The 19,257-nt window shown below is 37.6% G+C and overlaps 2 protein-coding genes across 2 annotated transcripts in view; one reads left to right on the top strand and one right to left on the bottom strand.

Annotated features, from left to right (window-relative positions):
• CFAP43 (cilia and flagella associated protein 43) overlaps positions 1-14,144 on the top strand; it is a gene marked incomplete at both ends in the record, with an annotated part of 44,074 nt that extends 29,930 nt beyond the window's left edge. Inside the window, 19 exon segments of the mRNA XM_080348248.1 lie at positions 240-377; positions 816-971; positions 1,114-1,260; positions 1,262-1,306; positions 1,308-1,322; positions 2,113-2,202; positions 3,015-3,092; positions 3,737-3,862; positions 4,378-4,497; positions 4,577-4,684; positions 5,380-5,466; positions 6,510-6,598; positions 6,993-7,200; positions 7,995-8,107; positions 8,911-9,067; positions 9,910-10,074; positions 12,048-12,128; positions 13,195-13,348; positions 13,987-14,144. Coding sequence (XP_080204374.1) covers positions 240-377; positions 816-971; positions 1,114-1,260; positions 1,262-1,306; positions 1,308-1,322; positions 2,113-2,202; positions 3,015-3,092; positions 3,737-3,862; positions 4,378-4,497; positions 4,577-4,684; positions 5,380-5,466; positions 6,510-6,598; positions 6,993-7,200; positions 7,995-8,107; positions 8,911-9,067; positions 9,910-10,074; positions 12,048-12,128; positions 13,195-13,348; positions 13,987-14,144 — 2,235 coding nt within the window.
• Positions 14,145-16,387: 2,243 nt separating this feature from the next.
• Positions 16,388-18,478, bottom strand: SFR1 (SWI5 dependent homologous recombination repair protein 1; the record flags this gene model as incomplete). The annotated part of the gene is made up of 3 exons (XM_080348247.1): positions 16,388-16,627; positions 16,857-17,243; positions 18,383-18,478. 3 exons carry the CDS (start codon positions 18,476-18,478, stop codon positions 16,388-16,390), a joined length of 723 nt encoding a protein of 240 aa, XP_080204373.1.
• Between the last annotated feature and the right edge of the window lie 779 nt (positions 18,479-19,257).

Genomic DNA, 19,257 nt, shown 5'->3' with positions numbered 1-19,257 from the left:
GTGGATAAAGAGGCCATATCCATTGAATGTTAGAAAAAAAAATTTACTACCATAAAGACAAATGTTTTTTGTCTTACCCTTGTATTTTTACTATATTGTCTCTATTAACTGATCCTCAATTTTATTCTTGATTTTAAGAAGCTTTTATAACTATTTAGCATTCAGGTATTGGACAAATGAATTGATAGATGCATTTCTGAAGAGCTTTGTTGTTTTATTCTTTTTTTTAAAAAAAAAAAATTGAACAGTGCTTCCATACAGCTTGTGAAGTGAAGAATTATCCACTGAAGGAACGTAGTGAAGAAGAGCTGGAAACTTTGGAGAAAGTTCTCCGGTTAAGGAAGATGAACACAGATGATCCTAAGGTACAGTCTCTCTGAATTACAGCACAAAGGCACTTCAAAACAGGATGTTCTGAGTTGGCATCTTAACCATTGTTTACATAGGTATACTTCTAAGATGCATTTTCTTGCTGTAGAAATTGTCCAAATATTTTTTAAGATAAATAAATATGAAATGTGGTGGTTTTACTCAGAACAAATGTATTAGTATTAAGGAATCATAGAATACCTGAGGTTAGAAGAACCCTTTGGATGTCATCTAGTCCAACACTCCTAGAGCACTTTATTCAGGGCTGTGTCCAATCAGGTTTGTAATATCTCCAAGGATGCAAGATTCCATAACCTCTGTGGGTATTATTTTATTGTATTATTTTGATCACTGAACTTGCAGACTATAACACCTAGAATTTTTTCATCCATGTGCCACTGGATTGTGTACAAAATTAACACAGTTATCATGTTTGTGATATTCAGGTTCAGGAGAAAAACCATGAGATGGCTGATGATAATGCGTCTTACTGCCTGGTTGGAAGTCTGAGCTCTCAGTATGGTGGAGACACATCTGTCCTGTACCAGCAATGGGACTTGCAGACCAGAGAGCAGAAAGTCAATCAGATAATATTATTGCAGGTGATATGTTCTTAAATTTGTATTACCTGCGGTGACACTGTTGGTTGTCACAGCAGCCACAGCTACTGTTAGATTTTGGGCATGCTCACACTGTACAATGGAGAGTTGCACAATATTGCTGTTTCCTTCTTTGGTATTTCAGGACATAATTTACAAATTGAAAACTGCTTTTAACAAGGAATTTGACAGAGTTGTACGACAGAAGGTGCAGGAGATCGCACGAGTGAAAGAAAGAAACCTGAGGATCCAAGAAATCTTGGCCCAACTTGAGCTCCAAGTGGAATTGTGGGGAGCCAGCTCTTACAGATGACGAGATGCCAGAGCGAGCACTCACCAGTTCAGGATTCAGAGGTGTCTGAAAAATAAATCCTTCTCTTTCACCCACTCAGATACAGTTCTCAAATTCTTCTCATTTCCAGACACTGTGTCAGTACTGAAAAGCCTTAAAACTGATGTGTCTGTGTACTTAAAATCATCTTTTTGACTCTTTTGCTTCTCTTTCCTTTTTATAATAGGTAGAAGCTCTAAATAAGTCAATCTCAAATTAATAAAAATGTATACAATCTTCATTTATTGTTAAAAGTTTTTAATTGTCCATAAATTAGGTAGAAATTCCCCTTGTTCCTGACTGTAAGATTCAAACCAGACTTACAGGGATTATTTCCATAGATGAGCATTTCTCTGTTTTCTATGAGCACCATTTTGAAACTAAGTAGTTTCAAAGTATCTAGGTACCAAAGCATACTTAGTACTGTACTTATAAATTCAATTGCTAATTTATAAAGAAACACCGTATTTATTACATAATATATTCCACTGATCTTATCTGCTTTTTTGGACAGTCTTTCCCCATTTCTCTCTTCTCTACCACCAGTCCTGAGTTATTCCACTGTCAGAAAAGGTATGCACAAAACACAGCCATCATCAACAAAAATGATGGTAGTTTGTATTTTAGTATTTTAAAATATAGCTTTTGGAGCTTTTAAAAAGAAAAATTTTTACTTGAGAAATATTATCATAGGGCAGAGATACAAAAAGCATTAAGAATTAGTATTACACCATCTTTCCAAATGTTCATAGTCCATGTGTGATCACATTTGGAGAAATGAATCCTGATATGAATGTCATTTTCTTCCCTCAGATTAAAGCTGAAAAATACTTGACTCAAAAAGAGAGAGAGAAAGCAGAAATGATGGCTAAGCTTGAAATGGAAAGACGCTTTGCTGAAAAGGTACTTATAGAACTCTTTTTACTGCATAGGCCTTTGCCTATTAGGCAAATTTATTTATTTTATTTATTGCCTGTTAGGCTTATTGAAACGCTGCACTGGAATATTCCGGTAACGTAGTGTGGGAGAATAGATTTAAGATGGTAGGTAATTATGATGTGTGCCTTTTCCCTCTTGTTACTGTTTACAATCAGAACTGCACAGACCAGCAGGGGGAAGAAAAGATTTAGTGTTAGGCTCACAATTTTAAAAAATGTGCTTAGTGACAATTAAAAAGACCATATCAGGTGACTGGGGACTAGATACATTTCTAAATACATTCTACTGCTTAACTAAGAGCCTTGTGCTTGATATGTATTTGTTGACTGAATAACCTCTGTTCTTCAGGGATCAAACTAAAAGATCATAGTGCTTTCCTCTGGCTTTAAAATGCATCTGTGAAAAGCCTAAGATGGTTCTGGCCTCAAAAGAGATGCGCAATAAGACAGTAATGCTACCACTTCCTTCATCCTAGCCTGCCAACTGACCAGAAGTAGTCTATGCCTGTGTATTCTTTCCAAACCTGCCAGAATGGCAGCATCCGAAATGGCAGTTTTAGTAAGTTATTTGGCATATGAACATGGTCCACCAGAAAAAAAAAATCTCTGAGGCTTTTAGCATATTTCACATACATCACTGAAGAGCCTTAATCTCCTAGTGACACGCTTTGTAATCAAATGGGTGATGTAGAGGTGAACTACCCTATTATAATTCCCAAAACTTCCATTTACTACAATTCCTTTTGCACCCTAACATATTTTTGTGGTCGTTCCCAGGACAATGACAGACTGCGTGCTCTTGATGACATGATGGGTGGAGTACTAGAAGTCAAAAAGGAGGACATCTTGAAACTGGTGAGCTGTGTTTCTGCCATATCATTGAAGTAGTTTGTGGGCTTTCAAGGAAATGTGAAATTCAACTAGAGAATTGTAGAACTGTATTGCTGGGGGAAGGGTCTATTATCCATAGCTGCGATCTTACAGAAAAACACTGTGTTCCATTTAACTCAGCAAAGATAGATAGTACAGTAGTAGAGGAAGGAAAGAATGTCAAGGAGTGTCACAGAAAAAGGATAGGGCAGACCCAAGCACTGTCCCTGGAACTGATCCATTTTGGAAAATTAGGACCCCACTGAGAAGTGTACATTAGCATGGAGTAAGATTTGGGGTTCTGAAAGAGAAAATGTAATACATCTTGTACCAATAGTAGTATGTTTGAGTACAAAATACTCATATTTTGCAAGATAGAGCAGTGAACTCCAGTAAGCAAGTGAAAGAGAAAAGCATGATATACATACATGAAAACTACTGGTGCAACCAACAGACTAGAGAAACAGAACATATATCTTACTTAGACTTCAGGCTCATTTACATTACTTATCATCTTACTTGGCACTAAGAAATACCTTTCACTGAGTTTGATGTGTGCTGTAGTTTGTTAGTGTGCTGATGGAGACATAATATGGCTTTTGAAGCATATTTGTCTTTAATACTTCCAGGATATTCCTCCACCTGCTTTTATATCCAAGCCTGAGCATCTTTTGACTGATGAAGAAAAGAAAATACTTGGAAAACATGAGGAAAAAGTCAAAGAGCTGAATGAAGAAAAAGAAAAGTATAGGATGGTAAACTAAAATGAGTGGTTTTGTTCACAGTGCTCATGACCAAAGCTTCTGATCTTTCTCAGGAGATACTTCTAAAAATGAATACTAATAAATAGAATAAATGAAGAACAAATGAAGAACAAAGATCATGTAGCACATAAAATAAGTCCTAACTTAGTAAAATAAGGCAATCTCTACTTATACCAATCGATATGTGTCAAAAATTGTGATATATGACCAAAGGTAACTTTCCTTCACAAATATACTGGTATTCCTAATTTTTTTTTCAGCTTCTATTCCCAGATGGGCTGATGCCATATACAAATAATACCATTATATTTATCCTTCAAAATGGTAATTGGACAACATAACTTGGTAGCCTGGCAGCACTCTCCTTCCAAACAAGTAATTTCTGGGACCTTTTGGCTGAATGATACAGTTCCATATTGTGCTTTCTCCAGTATCTGATACACTGTATCAGAGCTTCTTTGTTCCTCCAGATGTAATATTGTTGCTTTTGCCCTTCCCTTCCCCAGGCACTGAAAAATGAATTGAAGAAACTTGAAGATTCCATCCAGGAAACAACACAACAATTTGATAAGACTGTGTGCAAACTCTCTGAAAGGAAAGTGAAATTAGAGATGGTCATCTATCAGGTATTGCAAAGAACATTAATTTTGTTTCTGCCTCTGTGCAGCAGGAATGGTAAGATTTTCTATTACAATCTTTTCACAGGAAGAACTCAAAATACTCAATCTTGTTTATGCTTTACTGTTGGATGAAGAGTTGGACACTAGAGAAGCTGGACTTCATAATTTCCTGACGAAAAAGCAGAAAGAGAAAGCAAGTTATTCGTTAGAATGCTTTTCTTAGGAAAAGTGTAATATTCACAGTATATTTTCTTGTGGAAGTTGCTCTTTCCAAATCAAAATTTTGTCATAATTGATTTTCTGACAATTTACATGGTCACTGACTTTTTTTTTATTGTCAAACACAACAAAATGGACTTCCTAGCAGAGTATAAGCATTTAACAGCCTTGATAAAACAGATAAGCTTATTATCCTGACACGTAGCAGAACTATGTCATGGCAACAGGGAAACTGCATTCCAAAGTGAAGAACCATCCACTCAACAGCATCTGAGAATTTTTGCCTGGTCTTGAACAGCATTTGAGAACATTTGACTGGTCTTACCTGTGCTGACATGAAAGGAAATCTCTGCAGCAGAAAACAAGTATCAACATAGGTTCTTGCATTCAAATATTAAAAGGAAGAGTTATAATCACTTGAATAAGCTATTTCTTACACAGATTTCTTACTTTCTTAAGCAGCGGCCTAGTTTAATTTTGTATCTGCTCACCTTTTAGCAGTATCTACAAGTAACCACTTGAAGGAGGCTTTATATTGTTAGTAAAAAAAGAGCTCACAAGGTTTTCTCTAGAAATAAGAAAGTGTCAGCTTCATCAATGTATATAAATGGCCATTCAGTGCTTTTGCTGACTGACTTTCACTCCTGAAATCTTTCGTTTTTTCTATAGGTCAAGACTGCAGGAACAATCCAGGCTACAGAAGATAAAATGGAGGCTTACATAGACACCTATGAAAATGCGATAGATGAAGAGAAGGTGAGACTCAGCAAACACAAGGAGGTTCAGAAATTCAAAAGTTAATGCTGTGTCTTCACAGTATCACAGTATGTTTGGGATTGGAAGGGACCTCAAAAGATCATCTAATCCAATCCCCCTGCTGGAGCAGGAACGCCCAGGTGAGGTCGCACAGGAACATGTCCAGGTGGGTTTTTAATGTCTCCAGAGAAGGAGAGTCCACAACCTCCCTGGGCAGCCTGTTCCAGTGTCTGTCACCCTCACTGAGAAGAAGTTTTTTCTCAAATTTAAGTGGAACCTCTTGTGTTCCAGCTTGATCCCATTACCCCTTGTCCTATCATTGTTTGCCACCGAGAAGAGCCTAGCTCCATCCTCATGGCACTCACCCTTTATATATTTATAAACATTAATAAGGTCACCCCTCAGTCTCCTCTTCTCCAAACTAAAGAGACCCAGCTCCCTCAGCCTTTCTTCATAAGGGAGGTGCTCCACTCCCTTAATCATCTTCATTGCCCTGCACTGGACCCTCTCCAGCAGTTCCCTGTCCTTCTTGAACTGAGGGGCCCAGAACTGGACACAATATTCCAGATGTGGTCTCACCAGGGCGGAGTAGAGGGGAAGGAGAACCTCTCTCGATCTACTAACCACTTCCTTCTAATACGCCCCAGGATGCCATTGGCCTTCCTGGCCACAAGGGCACAGTGCTGGCTCATGGTCATCCTGTTGTATACCAAGACCCCCAGGTCCCTTTCCCCTACACTGCTCTCTAATATGTAATTTCCCAACCTATACTGGAACCTGGGGTTGTTCCTGCCCAGACGCAGGACTCTACACTTTTCCTTGTTAGATTTCATTAGGTTATTCCCCGCCCAACTCTCCAGCCTGTTCAGGTCTCGCTGGATGGCAGCACAGCCTTCTGGTGTGTCAGCCACTCCTCCCAGCTTAGTGTCATCAGCAAACTTGCTGGAAAAACACCATATTCTGTATTTCTAAGACATGGGCAGGTTGATGCTTTTTTAAAAATAACATTGTGGTAACAAGGAAACCTTCTGTTTCCCTCCTAGAATGTGGAATATGGTTTTGCTAAGGAGTTTGCTGATGTACCTGCCAATCTCCTTGATGAACTTTACCAGCTTTATAGACATCGACCAAAGTAAGATCCCTCCTGACTCCATCTCTTTAAATAGTAATATTGCTTGTGTGTCAAGAATGAAAATGCTATTTATTTCAATACTCTAAATTATTTTTATAATTAGTATACTGCTTTTCTTTTTTTTAGTTAACAATGGTTGATTTCCTATCATACTAACAACTGCTGTTTTGACTACTTACATTTCCTTTTTCATCCTACACTATCTATTTTAAATGCAATCTAACTAAACATCCGGTCTCAAAAACATATTTTCTTGTTTTGTGTAAGATGCAGTCTTACCTATTTGCTCTTTGTAAGAAGCTGAGTGTATGAAATGTTCTTAGTTGTTTGTGAGCTTCTCTTATGCAAGAAAAAATAAAAAAGAAATGCTGTTTGTATTATGTATGTGCACTAGGATCCGAAGGACACGAATGCTCCTTGACAGTGCTAACCCATACAGGGATTGTTCAAACTCAGCTGAAGGTTACAAAGATGCACTTACCACTTTAATGAAAGCCATGGATGAACTGGATAGCCCTGAGCACATGCCTAATGGCTTAGACCCATCTATATGGGAAAATTTTTGTCTAGCTAGACGAAATAAAATGGAGAGTGAGGAGCTGGTATGTAAAATTCTTTATTTTGCCAGTATACTTCTTGATATTTTCAGGTCTTAAACTTCTGTGGAGTTCAAGCTTAGGGTCAAGCTAGTGGTGAGCTGACAATGCAGCATACATAAGCTGCACTTAAGTTTGAAGGTTGCTTCTTAACACATTCAATTCAGAATAGTAGAAAAGTTATCAATAGAAACCAGCTCTAGTTTTCCTTCAGAGGAAAAATTAGCATATGAATGTGGATGGATTTGATCAGAATGATTGTGACCTTGACACAGTTTAATTAAAAAAAAAAAAAAAGAAAGATTATTTTCCTTTTCTCTCTCCATACCAAAAAACTATTAAGGTATTCGATTTCCATGATCTGTTGGAGTAATTCTTACCCATTAGAATTCTACCTTTGCACCAAAGCATTCTCATAATTTTCTAGACCATCAAGAGCAGTTCTTGACAAAGGCTGTTGCTGGAAAGTTCTAGCAAGAGATTTGTTCATTTTAAATTATGAAGGTGTAAATTTGAATCATCCAGAGACAGAGATATGTGACCTTTAACCTAGAGAGAAGGAAATATTATTTCCCTTCATGTGAATAAACTATGCATAAATGAATAAATTTCTGAGCAGAGCGTAAGGATTGTAACCTTTACATCTAATGTGCTCTACTGGGATTTTCAAAATACCAAGCTGCATATTTTTGCAGACATATGTCTTCTTAAGAACTTGTCTTCTCAGTTCTTGAAGATGCTTGTCCTGACATACTGGTGAAGTTGAAAAAGTTCAGAATGTCGCGATGTTGCTTGCTTAGGTGAAATGGAAGGCTCTAACACTGACAGAGATGCAGGGCTTTCTCCGGAGAAGAATGGATGACAATGAGAGGATTGAGTCAGAAATAGAAGACATTTTCAAAGAACTCACTTGGTAATTTTGTTTCTTTTCCTATGTTCAGCTACATTTTAATACTTCACCAACCCAGAACCCGAAGTTACATACAGAATTACACAGCTATGTTCTCCAACACTCTTTTATCTAGGATTCATCGAAGAGACCTATGGGATTGTTGAAATGAGGTGTTATTGCAGCATGTCTGCAGGCAAAAGCAGCTCTTAATCTACCATCTTAAGTAACAATATCAGTTCAATTCAAACTGACTGCCCCATAAGCTACATCATACAGTGAATACCCCAAAGCCTTTGAGGCCATACTTGCACTAGCTTGCTCAGTTAAATTTGGCTTTTATAGGCCTAAGATAGAGTGATCAGTCCTAATTGCAATGTGCTGCATGGTCACCTGACACCTGATTTCACTGAGCTGCTTGGACCTGCAATATTTCATTTTTTCATGTACATTACATAATTTTCACATTCATTGTCATCCAGGAACAAACCCTAGAATAAACTGAACAAGAAAAGGGGTGTTGGCTGGCAGTCTTCTCCATTTGCTTTTCATTTACTAAGATTTCTCTTCAGCAAGGATACTTTCTCTCAGAACATCTGCTACAGTGTGTTAAACTGAACCCAGTGGCTGAAAACTTCATGTATGGAAATAAGTTGCAAATTCTGTAGCCACTTTGTGTGCACATAGGAGACAGGCCCACAAAGAGTAACACCAACGTGAATGTACTACTTACCAGTGATAAATAAAAACATTTTCAGAATCATGGAAGGATTCATATAATCCTGTTGAAATCACTAAATATTTTTTGTTGTTTTCTGCCATTTTAGGCTGCAGGAGGAGAAGATGAAATTTCAGTTGAATTTGATTATCCAGTTTTTGCTAAAACAAGGACAGGTGGAACTGGAAAGTACTGAGATCCCAGAGTACAGTGATGCCATTCTCATTAAGAGGAGCGTTGTTGAAGAACTGAATTGCGCTATCATGGTAATTTACATTATCTGAAGGAAATGTAAGCTTTTTACACACATGTATTGTCCTTCAGGGGCTCTGGTTTTTCTCCAGTTTGACATCTAGTTTCAATTCATTACTACACATCAGTAGGCTCAATTGTAATCTAGAAACTGTTAAGAATTCTGTAATGTCTCTTATCGTGATGCAAAGATTGCAATTCAGAGTGCTCTCTTGATGTTTGATCAATGCAATTCAGATCAATAAAATGGCAACAGTTTTTAGACACACCACCACTTACATACACACAGTAAATAGAAAATGTTAATATCCTGGGCACCATTCCAAAAATTCCCTGAAGGCAAACTTACTTATAGTTAAGAAGCACTTGAACAGTAACTTACATTAAGATTTAAAAAACTAATACACTTTTTATGTAAGGTGAAACTGGTGATCCTACTTAAAACAGTTCTTCATATTCTTATTAAAAGTTCTTTTCTTAGGCATTCTAGCTGTACAAAGATTGCTTGTTACTGCTGCTGCACAAAGCCTTCAGCAACAGCCTCAGAATAACTTATATAGAGTAAGTTTAAATTCTGTAGAGTTAAAATGCCTTTGCATTCTTATAAAGACAGAAAGATGGAGAGAGAGGTTACTCGTAATTTTCTTCATCTCCTTCTATGACCCAAGGCTGTGACACTGAGCATTAAAGGGAACAAAATTCCACTAAAGATAAACATCTGGAGCAAAGTCTGGAAAGAGATATATAGCATGTTTTCCTTACTAAAAATGTAACTTTGGAAGCTTGCTCATCTGGTTGCAAATAACTATTCCATAATCTGTAAAGTGTGTTAATGAAGATTAATCTACTTTTTCAGTATCAAGGAGAAAAAAAAATTGCTAGCATGGTGGAATATAAAGACTTCTCGAAAGGGATATTTAAACTGGAATGGGAACACAAGAAAATGAGAATGCAGATAGAAGATCTGAAGCAGAAGGCTCAGGATATCGTAACACTATCTATTACAAAAGACCGCCAGCTGGTGAGTGACTTTCTCCAATTTATATTTCAATCACAGAAAATTTTACTGCCCATACCTGTAAGACTGTTTATAACTCCTAAGGCTCTTACTACTATGAAGAAACCTGATGCCTAATAGGTCAACAATTCAGCTTTCAAAGGGAAGTTTTACTGTTGAGATTGATGAGTGAATTTGTTTGGAATGTTAAGGTGTAAACAAAACCATAATTATCCTTAACTCTTAGTGTTTCAAAATTGGCACTGGGGGTAAGGAATCAGGATTTTGCAGCCACAAGGAAGAGATCTAGTAAATAAAGCACCATAACTTCCTTTTAAGTGAGAGGCCTGAGGTGCCTCCATCTGGTATCTCACGGAAATACTGTAACTTTTGCTCAGTATACAAAGATGGAGCATTCCTGCAGGAGCCTCACTGAGCCCCGCTCACTGCCATTTGTTGGCCCAGCAGCAGAAGGACAGGGAATTGTTTGCAGGCAAGAGGCAGCAGCTGGCCTGCAAGTCAGCACCCACGGAGCTTTGAACAAGAACAGCTGGCAAAGCAGAGAAGACAAGTAAAGGTTGTGGGAGAGAGCCCAGGGTACCAGTGAGACAAGAGAGGAGGAAGAAGAGAGGTTGTAGGGGAAGCCTGAGGGTATTGCTGTATAGCATGTAGAGGACTGCAAGAAAAGCTGATGGTTTTGTGGTAATGGGATGAGTGGCATAAAGGTTTGGAGTAAGGGATGTTGCAGGATGGGTAGGCTAGAGATACTGCAGTGTGGGGAAGCACCAAGGAAATGAAGAATGTTGGAAAGCAAGTAAAGATATTGCAATTCAATCAAAATATCAAAAGAAAATCCAAACCACATGTTTTGCTTAGGCTTCATTTGGTTTGCTGCTCTCCAAACTATTTGTTCATTGCTGCATCACAGCCAAGGGACTTCTGTAACTAGCACTCACAAAACAGCTTTCCAAAGAGGTGATGTGCAACACACTGAAAAGTTCTTCTAGCAAACTTATCACCAGTGTTGCTGTTAAATGTTAGCTCTTAAACTTCATTTAAACTGATGAGCAGAACGGTTGCCCTTCAGAGAGTTAGACTTGCCAATAGCAAAGTCATATACCAGTTTAATCAGAATTTGAATATTCTGAGGGGCTTGCCTTCATTTTTTGAGTAGAAATGTGGGGTTAGTAGGAGAGACAAGGCAACTGAGACCCCAACAATAGGAACAGAAAGAAAGATGGCTTAGATAAATGCATGTGGGCAAAGACCTGAGAACACCTGGAACGAGGGCTGTTAGTGAAGTAGTAAGTGAAAGCTATTTGGTGCTGTAGGCAAGGAGCCTGCTGGCTCTTTCCTGTTTCTCCTCTTCTAACTAGAGCTGTCCACAAAATTTTAGCTTTCACTTTGATGGGACAATACTCGGGAAAGATGAGTCTAGAGAAACCTGTCTACTACCCGTTATGGGTAATACAGCCTGTTTTACCATTTGTTATTTGATAAAGAGATATTTTAGTTGCAGTGAGCCCAAGAAAAATATCTTTAATAAATTATCTGAAACCTGAATTAGTATGCAGATATAAGAACAATAAAAGAAGTAAGAATTACCCAGAAGCCACTTGACAGAAAATAATTGCTTTCTTCTGTGGCCTAAAGACAGACTGTATAACCCTTTGGCCTCCAGCTGTGTTAGCTTAGACTACCTTAGAAGGAAAAGTATAGCTTGGGTTTTTTTACAACCTCACAACAAATTTGCTTAGTCTTTTTTTCCATTAACACATAACAGATAACATTATTTTTAACAGCTGTAGAGTCTAGTATTCACACAGCATCCAAGAAGATCTTTACAATGTCCATTTATGATCAGTAGTAAGCCTTTCCACTGTGCAGAATTCTAGTTTTCTGAGTTTTACATAGTATGATTGTATTTACAGAAGCGTGGAATTGCTGAGAACAAACAGAATTAATAAGATGGTTTCTTTCTGGTTTCAATTCTTCAGTTCCTAACTGAGTTGAACTACAATAGCCGCATCGCCCACCACATTTCAGTGATGGAGCAGACTCTTGACATCATGGATCAGGTAAAACCTGAGTGAAGCCCTACATTTGAAAGACACATCCTTAGTTTAAATGCAACTCCTCTCTTTCATTAGCAAGAGGTGTTTGTAAGGAATAACCGCACCTGACGTAGGCGTGCTAACTCTTCAGCTACCCCAGGGCCTGTTGGAGCGTAGCCATAACAGCACTTGTTGATGGATCTATATATCCATGTATTTATTCATCTGACTTTCAACAGTTTCTTCAACTTGTGCAGAACTGTCTACAGCAGTGGTTCTCTGAAGTCTTTGGAGGTGGTCATCATACATATATCATATATATTGCTGCATAGGTCAACCCTATGGAGAGAAATCTATTTGCTCTGTTACTGGAATCAAATGCTTTCCTTCCTAGACACCTAAATGCAGATCTGGTTATCACTTCTTGCGCAGCATTGCCTATAGAAGTCACTCTTCCGTTTCTAATGAAGGATTCTTCCAGTCCTCACTGCTTAATATTTCTCTCCAGGAGCACCAGCCTGTTCATAATAACACTCCTCCTCTATATTCAAAATAACACAGACACAACAATCTGATTTGCTGGCTCTGTCATCTGTTTCAACATTCAAGTTATTATCATCCTTGCTTTTAAGTGATTCCACTGGGTTTTCTCCAGGTCTTTCTATCTGGCATCAGCCTCCTCTTCCTCTTCAAGCTTTAACATTTACCTTGTCCTCTTACAGTCCAACAGCTTCAGCACAACCATCCTTCCTTCAGCAGCTCATGGCGAACAAGAGAGAATTCTCAGCTCACTGATTTCATTGACTTTCTTTCTTCCCTTTGCTTTTCAAATCTTATCTTTAATATATCTCTCTCCCTTTGTTTCTTGTCTGCTACCTATATTAGAATTCCATACAGCAAACTGAAATACAGTGTGTGTGAAAGACACTATATGAAGTAAAGCTAGAATGTGCTACTAGTCACATCAAAATACATAAAAGCTTATTGAGCTACCATGCAGCGCTTAAGATTATAGGTTTCCATCAAAAGTTTGTCTGAACAGCTTTTGTATAATCTCACATGTTTGCTTTATTCATTTGGAAACGGACAGCTGCACAAGAAGAAGGTGAAGAAACGTCAGAAAAGAATGAAAGAGCTGGAGAAATGCATCAGTTTAAAAGAACAAGAAAACTACAAGCTCAGCCTGGAGCTGAAAGAAATGCTTGTCTCTGTTTCAGAAAGGAGGTGGATCTTTAATGCAGCCAGTGAGTCACAGTAATGCACTTTAAGTCACAAGTTAAAAACACTCAGAAAATATCTGCAAGGCCTGAAGTTCCAGTTCTCCATCAGCATCAGCTATGGGGCAAGGAGTGCCTGTTCATTACTGTATGTGCACAATTAGCGCTGTCCATTCTACCACAGCAATTTAACATCATTTATGTAAGAGCATACCTAGAAATTGTTGCTCTCGTAACCAAAATTAATTGACTAAATTGCTGAAACTACTATTAGAGTCATTAATATCTTCATTAGGCAGCATTTTTTCATTCACAGAACTGTTCAATTTACTTCTTTCCACACATTCAAATGAACAAAGTAACATGAAGTGGAAAAGGGTATTCACTGTTGGGTAAACTGTAGAGATGTTTCCACTAGTAAAAGAGTTACAGATTTTCAAAACAGTGGGTACTTGCTAGAAATGAAAGAAAGCATGCCCAGTGCCTTTTTGATATATATTTTGTTTCTTTATTCAATACTATAAAGACTCTTAAACACAGCTGTGAGCCTTTTTAAAAACACCTGCCTATTCTGTAAAGAACTTGGAATAACCCCAGGACAGGTCTGATATAGACTATGCATCCCCTACAGGTACAGGCTAACCATTGTATTTTGTTTTATGCAGACACAAAGCATGTTTCTGAAAAGATGGCAAAGCAGCGTCACCAAGAGATTTTGAAGGAGAAACACCTACGTGGTATTATAAAGAAACAGGAAGAAGAGTTCAAAATTCTTCAGGCAGAAGCTCAAAGACTGATATCAAGAACATTCCCTGATCTTTAAAAATCAGACTTCAGGTAGATTTATAATACCATGGTCTTCTCAAAGAAAAAGAGCTTTTCTTCCTGAACTTTTCTTTCCACAAATGATTTCTTCTGTAATTTCTTTAAAGATAACTTCAGTTTGAAAGATGCATGTTTGTCTATATTGTATATTTTATACGTAGTCTTATCCCCATTATATTTCAGTTCATGAGATATGTTTCTGCTGTTTTGATTATATGAACCATATAGCTCATTACAGAAAACAAAGGGTACAAGAAATTGTAGACTGAGAGAACAGGTGTATTTGTATATCCTTAGTCTACAATATGCAATTATAGAACATTTTGAAGGTGAAGTGCTGCTAGAAATCCATGAATTTACAACTGCTAAATTAATGTCTGTGGTTTTGACTTCATTTTGCTTTTTACAATATATTTACACCTGCGAAGGCACAGCTGTAGGCTGCTGACAAGATGGTGTGCTCAGGCATGACCATATGTGGTACCTGGCCCTGTCTTGAAAGCTGCTGCTGCTCAGGAGGGCATAATTACCCACAGCCACCAGTAGCTGTGGCTGATGCCACTGGCAGAACTACAGGAAAACCAGCTTTGAAACATCTGCTCTCCTGAAATAGTTGCTGCTATCTCCCAGCCCTTCACATTGATAGGAAGTCTGGTCTCCTGCCAGATCTCTCCAAGTCAGCTTAGAAAGACAGATAAAGAAGCCTTGATAACATTAACTGCCGCTGGAGTAGGATCTACTTCCTCATGCATTCTAAATGATTTTTATTTGTTTTCAATGGTGTGTGTTAATTCTTCTCCTTTCATAAATTCACATAAAATCTAAACTCATGCCCCCTTGTAAGAGCATTAATAGCTTTGATACATTAGTTTAACAAAATTCTACACTTGTAAGGAAAACTACTTCTCTTATGATTACCTCAATTTTTGTTTTATTGTCTCTAACTGGGGCCTGTAAGGATTCTAATTACATCCCCATTCTTCTTGCAGGATTTTTTATTTTCCTGCTTAAACTTCCCTAGAACTAGCAACATTCCAAATTTGCTGGGGATCTCAGTGAAGAGAACCACCCCTTTCACCATTATCTTTTTTTTATTAATGTAAAGAGGCAGAAGAAATAATATTTTAAACGTCAAAAAGTGATTTGCAATGAAGGCTGTTCTTCATTAATTCATTGTGGACAGAAACATTCAGTATTCTTAAGAGCAAGCTGTGGGTACAGATTTAAGTCTAATGAGCCCTGTTGATGTTAAAAGGGTCTGTATGATCTTAGATTTTTTTTCCCTTGAGATATGTAAGAAATTACTCCCTTATTAAGGAAATGGCACCTGTAAACAAAACAGGTTACAACCAATGAGGAATGTGATTGCATATAAAATAATATTCATAGCAGTGTGAGTTGTAGAGTAGTTAAGATTTGTATATTGTTACACTTAATGAGCAATGATTTTGAGGAGAATAAAAGCAGAAGTCCCCACATTATATGCATACGCCATGATGAGAAAATAAGCAAGTTAAGATAAAAACATTTTAAAGATACAACATTTATTGCAGGATAAATGAAATGCTGAAGTTCTATTCAGCTTTATGATGCTGTAGTTGAAGCACTCCCCTTAAAAAAGGCTTTATTTTTCTTATTTATTTGAAGACAGCAAACACCTCGACTCACACATAAGTAGTAAACAGATGTTCATTGCAATTTTCTTGCCTTCCCTGAAGACAACTTTCTGGACCAAGTATCTGAACATGAGTGGGTTATGGCACATTTCCCTCAGTAATAATTAAAGCTACTGAGGACAACTCATTGCAAGTTTCAGAATATTAACTACATGAAAATTGGTTATCTTTATTTAACTTGCAAAATGCTGTCATTAGCTGACTGACAGCAGGAAGACGTGTGTAAATTGGGGATATATTGATGAACAAAGAACTAAATTCTTCCCCCTCTCAACATCAACAGAAATAGCAACTGAGTTAATTATTTCAAGACAAGTAACCACACAAAGACTAGTCAAAGAACAAACTGCATTCGACTTGTTAGAGTATGACTTGATTTAATTTTATTTTTATTAAATAACAAATCACTGATCAAGTTATCAAGCCAGATTTTTCCAAACAGCCTGAGTTCGATCTTTTCCATTAAGCAACACCTTTCACAGTGCCTGCTGTATCTAAGTACATAGCTTTACAAATAATTCCTGAGAAAACCTCCTAACCTCAAAGCACGAAGTTCACTGTCTGATCAGCTCTGCTTATGCATGTGTGTAACTGAAAGCTTTGCACCTGCAGAATATGCATCTACAAAATCTTCTTCTGCTCTGCTGTAGTGCAATAATTGGTCTTCTAACCCAAAAGTATCTATTAGCTGAGTGAGGCTCACTTTCTTGCCGTCTGCAGAAAAGGCTGACTGTAGTTCATACAGCATCAGCTGGGTACTACTTCTCCATTTCACTATCAAAGCCTGTAGTTCAGACAGGTTGTTCTGAAATTGGGATAAAACAAAGTAAAAAAAAAAATAGTCATTTGCTGAAATGTAGGGGGTTTTGATACGCTGCAGATTTATTTTTATAGAACACCTTAAACTGAGATAACACACAAACACCACACAAGAAAAAGTCAGTATTGTTGCTTAAATCAACAGATTAGGATTACAGCATTAATTCTACTTCAAAGAACGACTTAAAGTTTTTTTTTTCAGATATTCACCTCACCTTGGATCGGTACATCTTAACCATTTTGAGCCTTCGAAGTAGTTCTTCCTTCTCTTGCACTTGTTTCTCCAGCCTAATTTTCTCTTCCAGGGACTGCTGGTGACTATGATCAGCCTGTAGCACAGGACAATTCTCTGCTGATCCACAGAGATCATTTTCCTGTAAGGGACTTTTGAAACATGTATGCCCAGTGCAATTTCTTTCCAGGTTTTCAGAAATATCTTGTAATCTGGAACAGTCTGTACTTGTCTTTGGCAGGCACCTTTTGTCAGCATCAGCACAGTCTTTTTCTTCAGTGTCTATTTTGAGCCGTTTTGCCACTGTAAAATTAGCATTAAATGAACGTCTTGTTTTCCTTAATCGCTCCCTCAGAGCTGCACTCATTGGCTGAAAAAAACCAAACAAAAATGCCAGAAAGATCAGATCTGATCTTATGATCAAACTCTAAAAAAAACTGTTTACCCTGGTTATTATTTACATGTCATATATGTAAAGATCATTGTAAAGCCAGACTTCACAATTCTCACTGTAGCTTTCACAACCCTAACGAAGTTAACTTCTTCCTTTCACCTGTGTTTGCACACACAGCTGCAAGATATAGACAGACATACCTCCACATTTTCTAGGAGGAAATCCTGTATTCCACTGAGGCAAACATACTTGTCTAGTCTTTGTGCAGAAGATATAATGCATACTTCAACTTGGTTGATTTTATTGCATCATGTTCAATTTTCCCCTCTAGTTTGATGGAAATAAGAGACTTTTTCTGTTCCATCCCACCACACATACACTTCCTGCATTAGCACCACTAGTATAAAACTTCTGTATTCTACTTGAGAGTATTAGAAATTATCTGTATAATTTTGACTTGTTCATGCTTTGAGATCCTTCACTGATAAGCAACTAAAAAGTTATCTTTTTTCTTCAAAAGAAGTTACCAATTTGTTTTACAACCCGTGTCTAACATCTTTACCTGTGAAAATAAGCTAAAATATGGGAGAGAGGGATTACTTAATGAACACTTGCCAACTAGCCCTACCCAGCATAGATTCAGATGCCAAATGTGACAGCATCACCATAACTCCTGCATGCTGGGATGGACACCAAAGCAGAGCTGAGCATGACGGAGAATATACAAACCAAAAGCACTTTGTTCCAGTACTTTGTTCCAGTGCAAGCAGAAGTCACAAAAGGTTTTTCTGCATACACAGCAACCCAGAGAACTATGATTTGAGAAAACTGAAGATGACAGATGAAAAAACAAACCAAGAAAACCTGCCACAAACACTACATAGTATTTATATTTTTTAGTATGGCATTTGGCTTATATTGCTCCATCACTTTGTATTTACAACAAACATCTGCATATTCAGAGCAAAGTATACCAAGCACCTGGACAACAAGCTACCTATTTTTAGCTTTCCAGCAAATAGTATCTTAGTGACTTCCAACTACCTGATGATTTCACAAGCATTTTTGTTACTATGAAGAGTCACATTACTGGAAAAACAAATAAGTTTTCATACCTGTTTCTCAGAACCAGTCACCTGTGGAGCTGTTGTCCCAGAATCCTTTGGAGTATTGCATAAAGACGTCAATTTATCAAACAACGGTTCTTCCATCTCTCTCATTTGATCCTTCTGGGGATGCTGCTTAAAAAAAGTAATTACTCATACAAGCAGAATTTTAGATTAAAAGTAGGCATCCCCAGTTTGCTCAGAAAAGTGCCTCAATTAAAATAAGTCACACCTCTCAGCATGTACCAACCTCAAATTGATTTGGCAATGTTTAACTTAGTGTAGCACTTGTGAACCACCTGCTAATGACCAAAATGTAGCTGGAAAATTGTCAGCTACACCTCTGCTTACCTGCAAATTGCAATTAGGAGTTTCAAAACAGAAGCCTCTTAAAAATAAAATCCTGCAAACAAGTCTTTAGGCAACACAAGACTGGCATAAGAGGCTTCCTCTTCAGAGATTTAAACATACCAAAGCCTTGCTACACCACAGCTTTACTAACCCAGGAACCCTGGTCTGCCTGGCTCTTGACCAAAGGACACAGGTCCTCATTTATTTTACAAGTCAATATTCCCTCCAGTTGTTCAAAATTCAACAGAGTAGTCTATTAAAAAAGCAGACTTTAGTAAAGAATGTCTAGTTATTTGGGTATTTTGGCAATCTATGACTTAAATGGGAAACTCACAGCACCTGTTAAATATCATGCAAGTTACCACTATTATTTCTTCATGTAAACAAGAGCCTAGAAAAAGCTACATCATGCCCATGTATGCAGTACCTCACAAATACGTAACAAATCTTAGTAAGCAGCAAAATAACTTGAAGCCTAAGAGCTAGCTTCGACAGACTCGCTCAAATTAACAAAAAAAACAAACAAAAACAAA

Source organism: Nesoenas mayeri (assembly GCF_963082525.1).
Source record: "Nesoenas mayeri genome assembly, chromosome: 7".
Taxonomy (NCBI): Eukaryota; Metazoa; Chordata; class Aves; order Columbiformes; family Columbidae; genus Nesoenas; species Nesoenas mayeri.
This window is presented reverse-complemented; position numbering and strand designations above follow the sequence as displayed.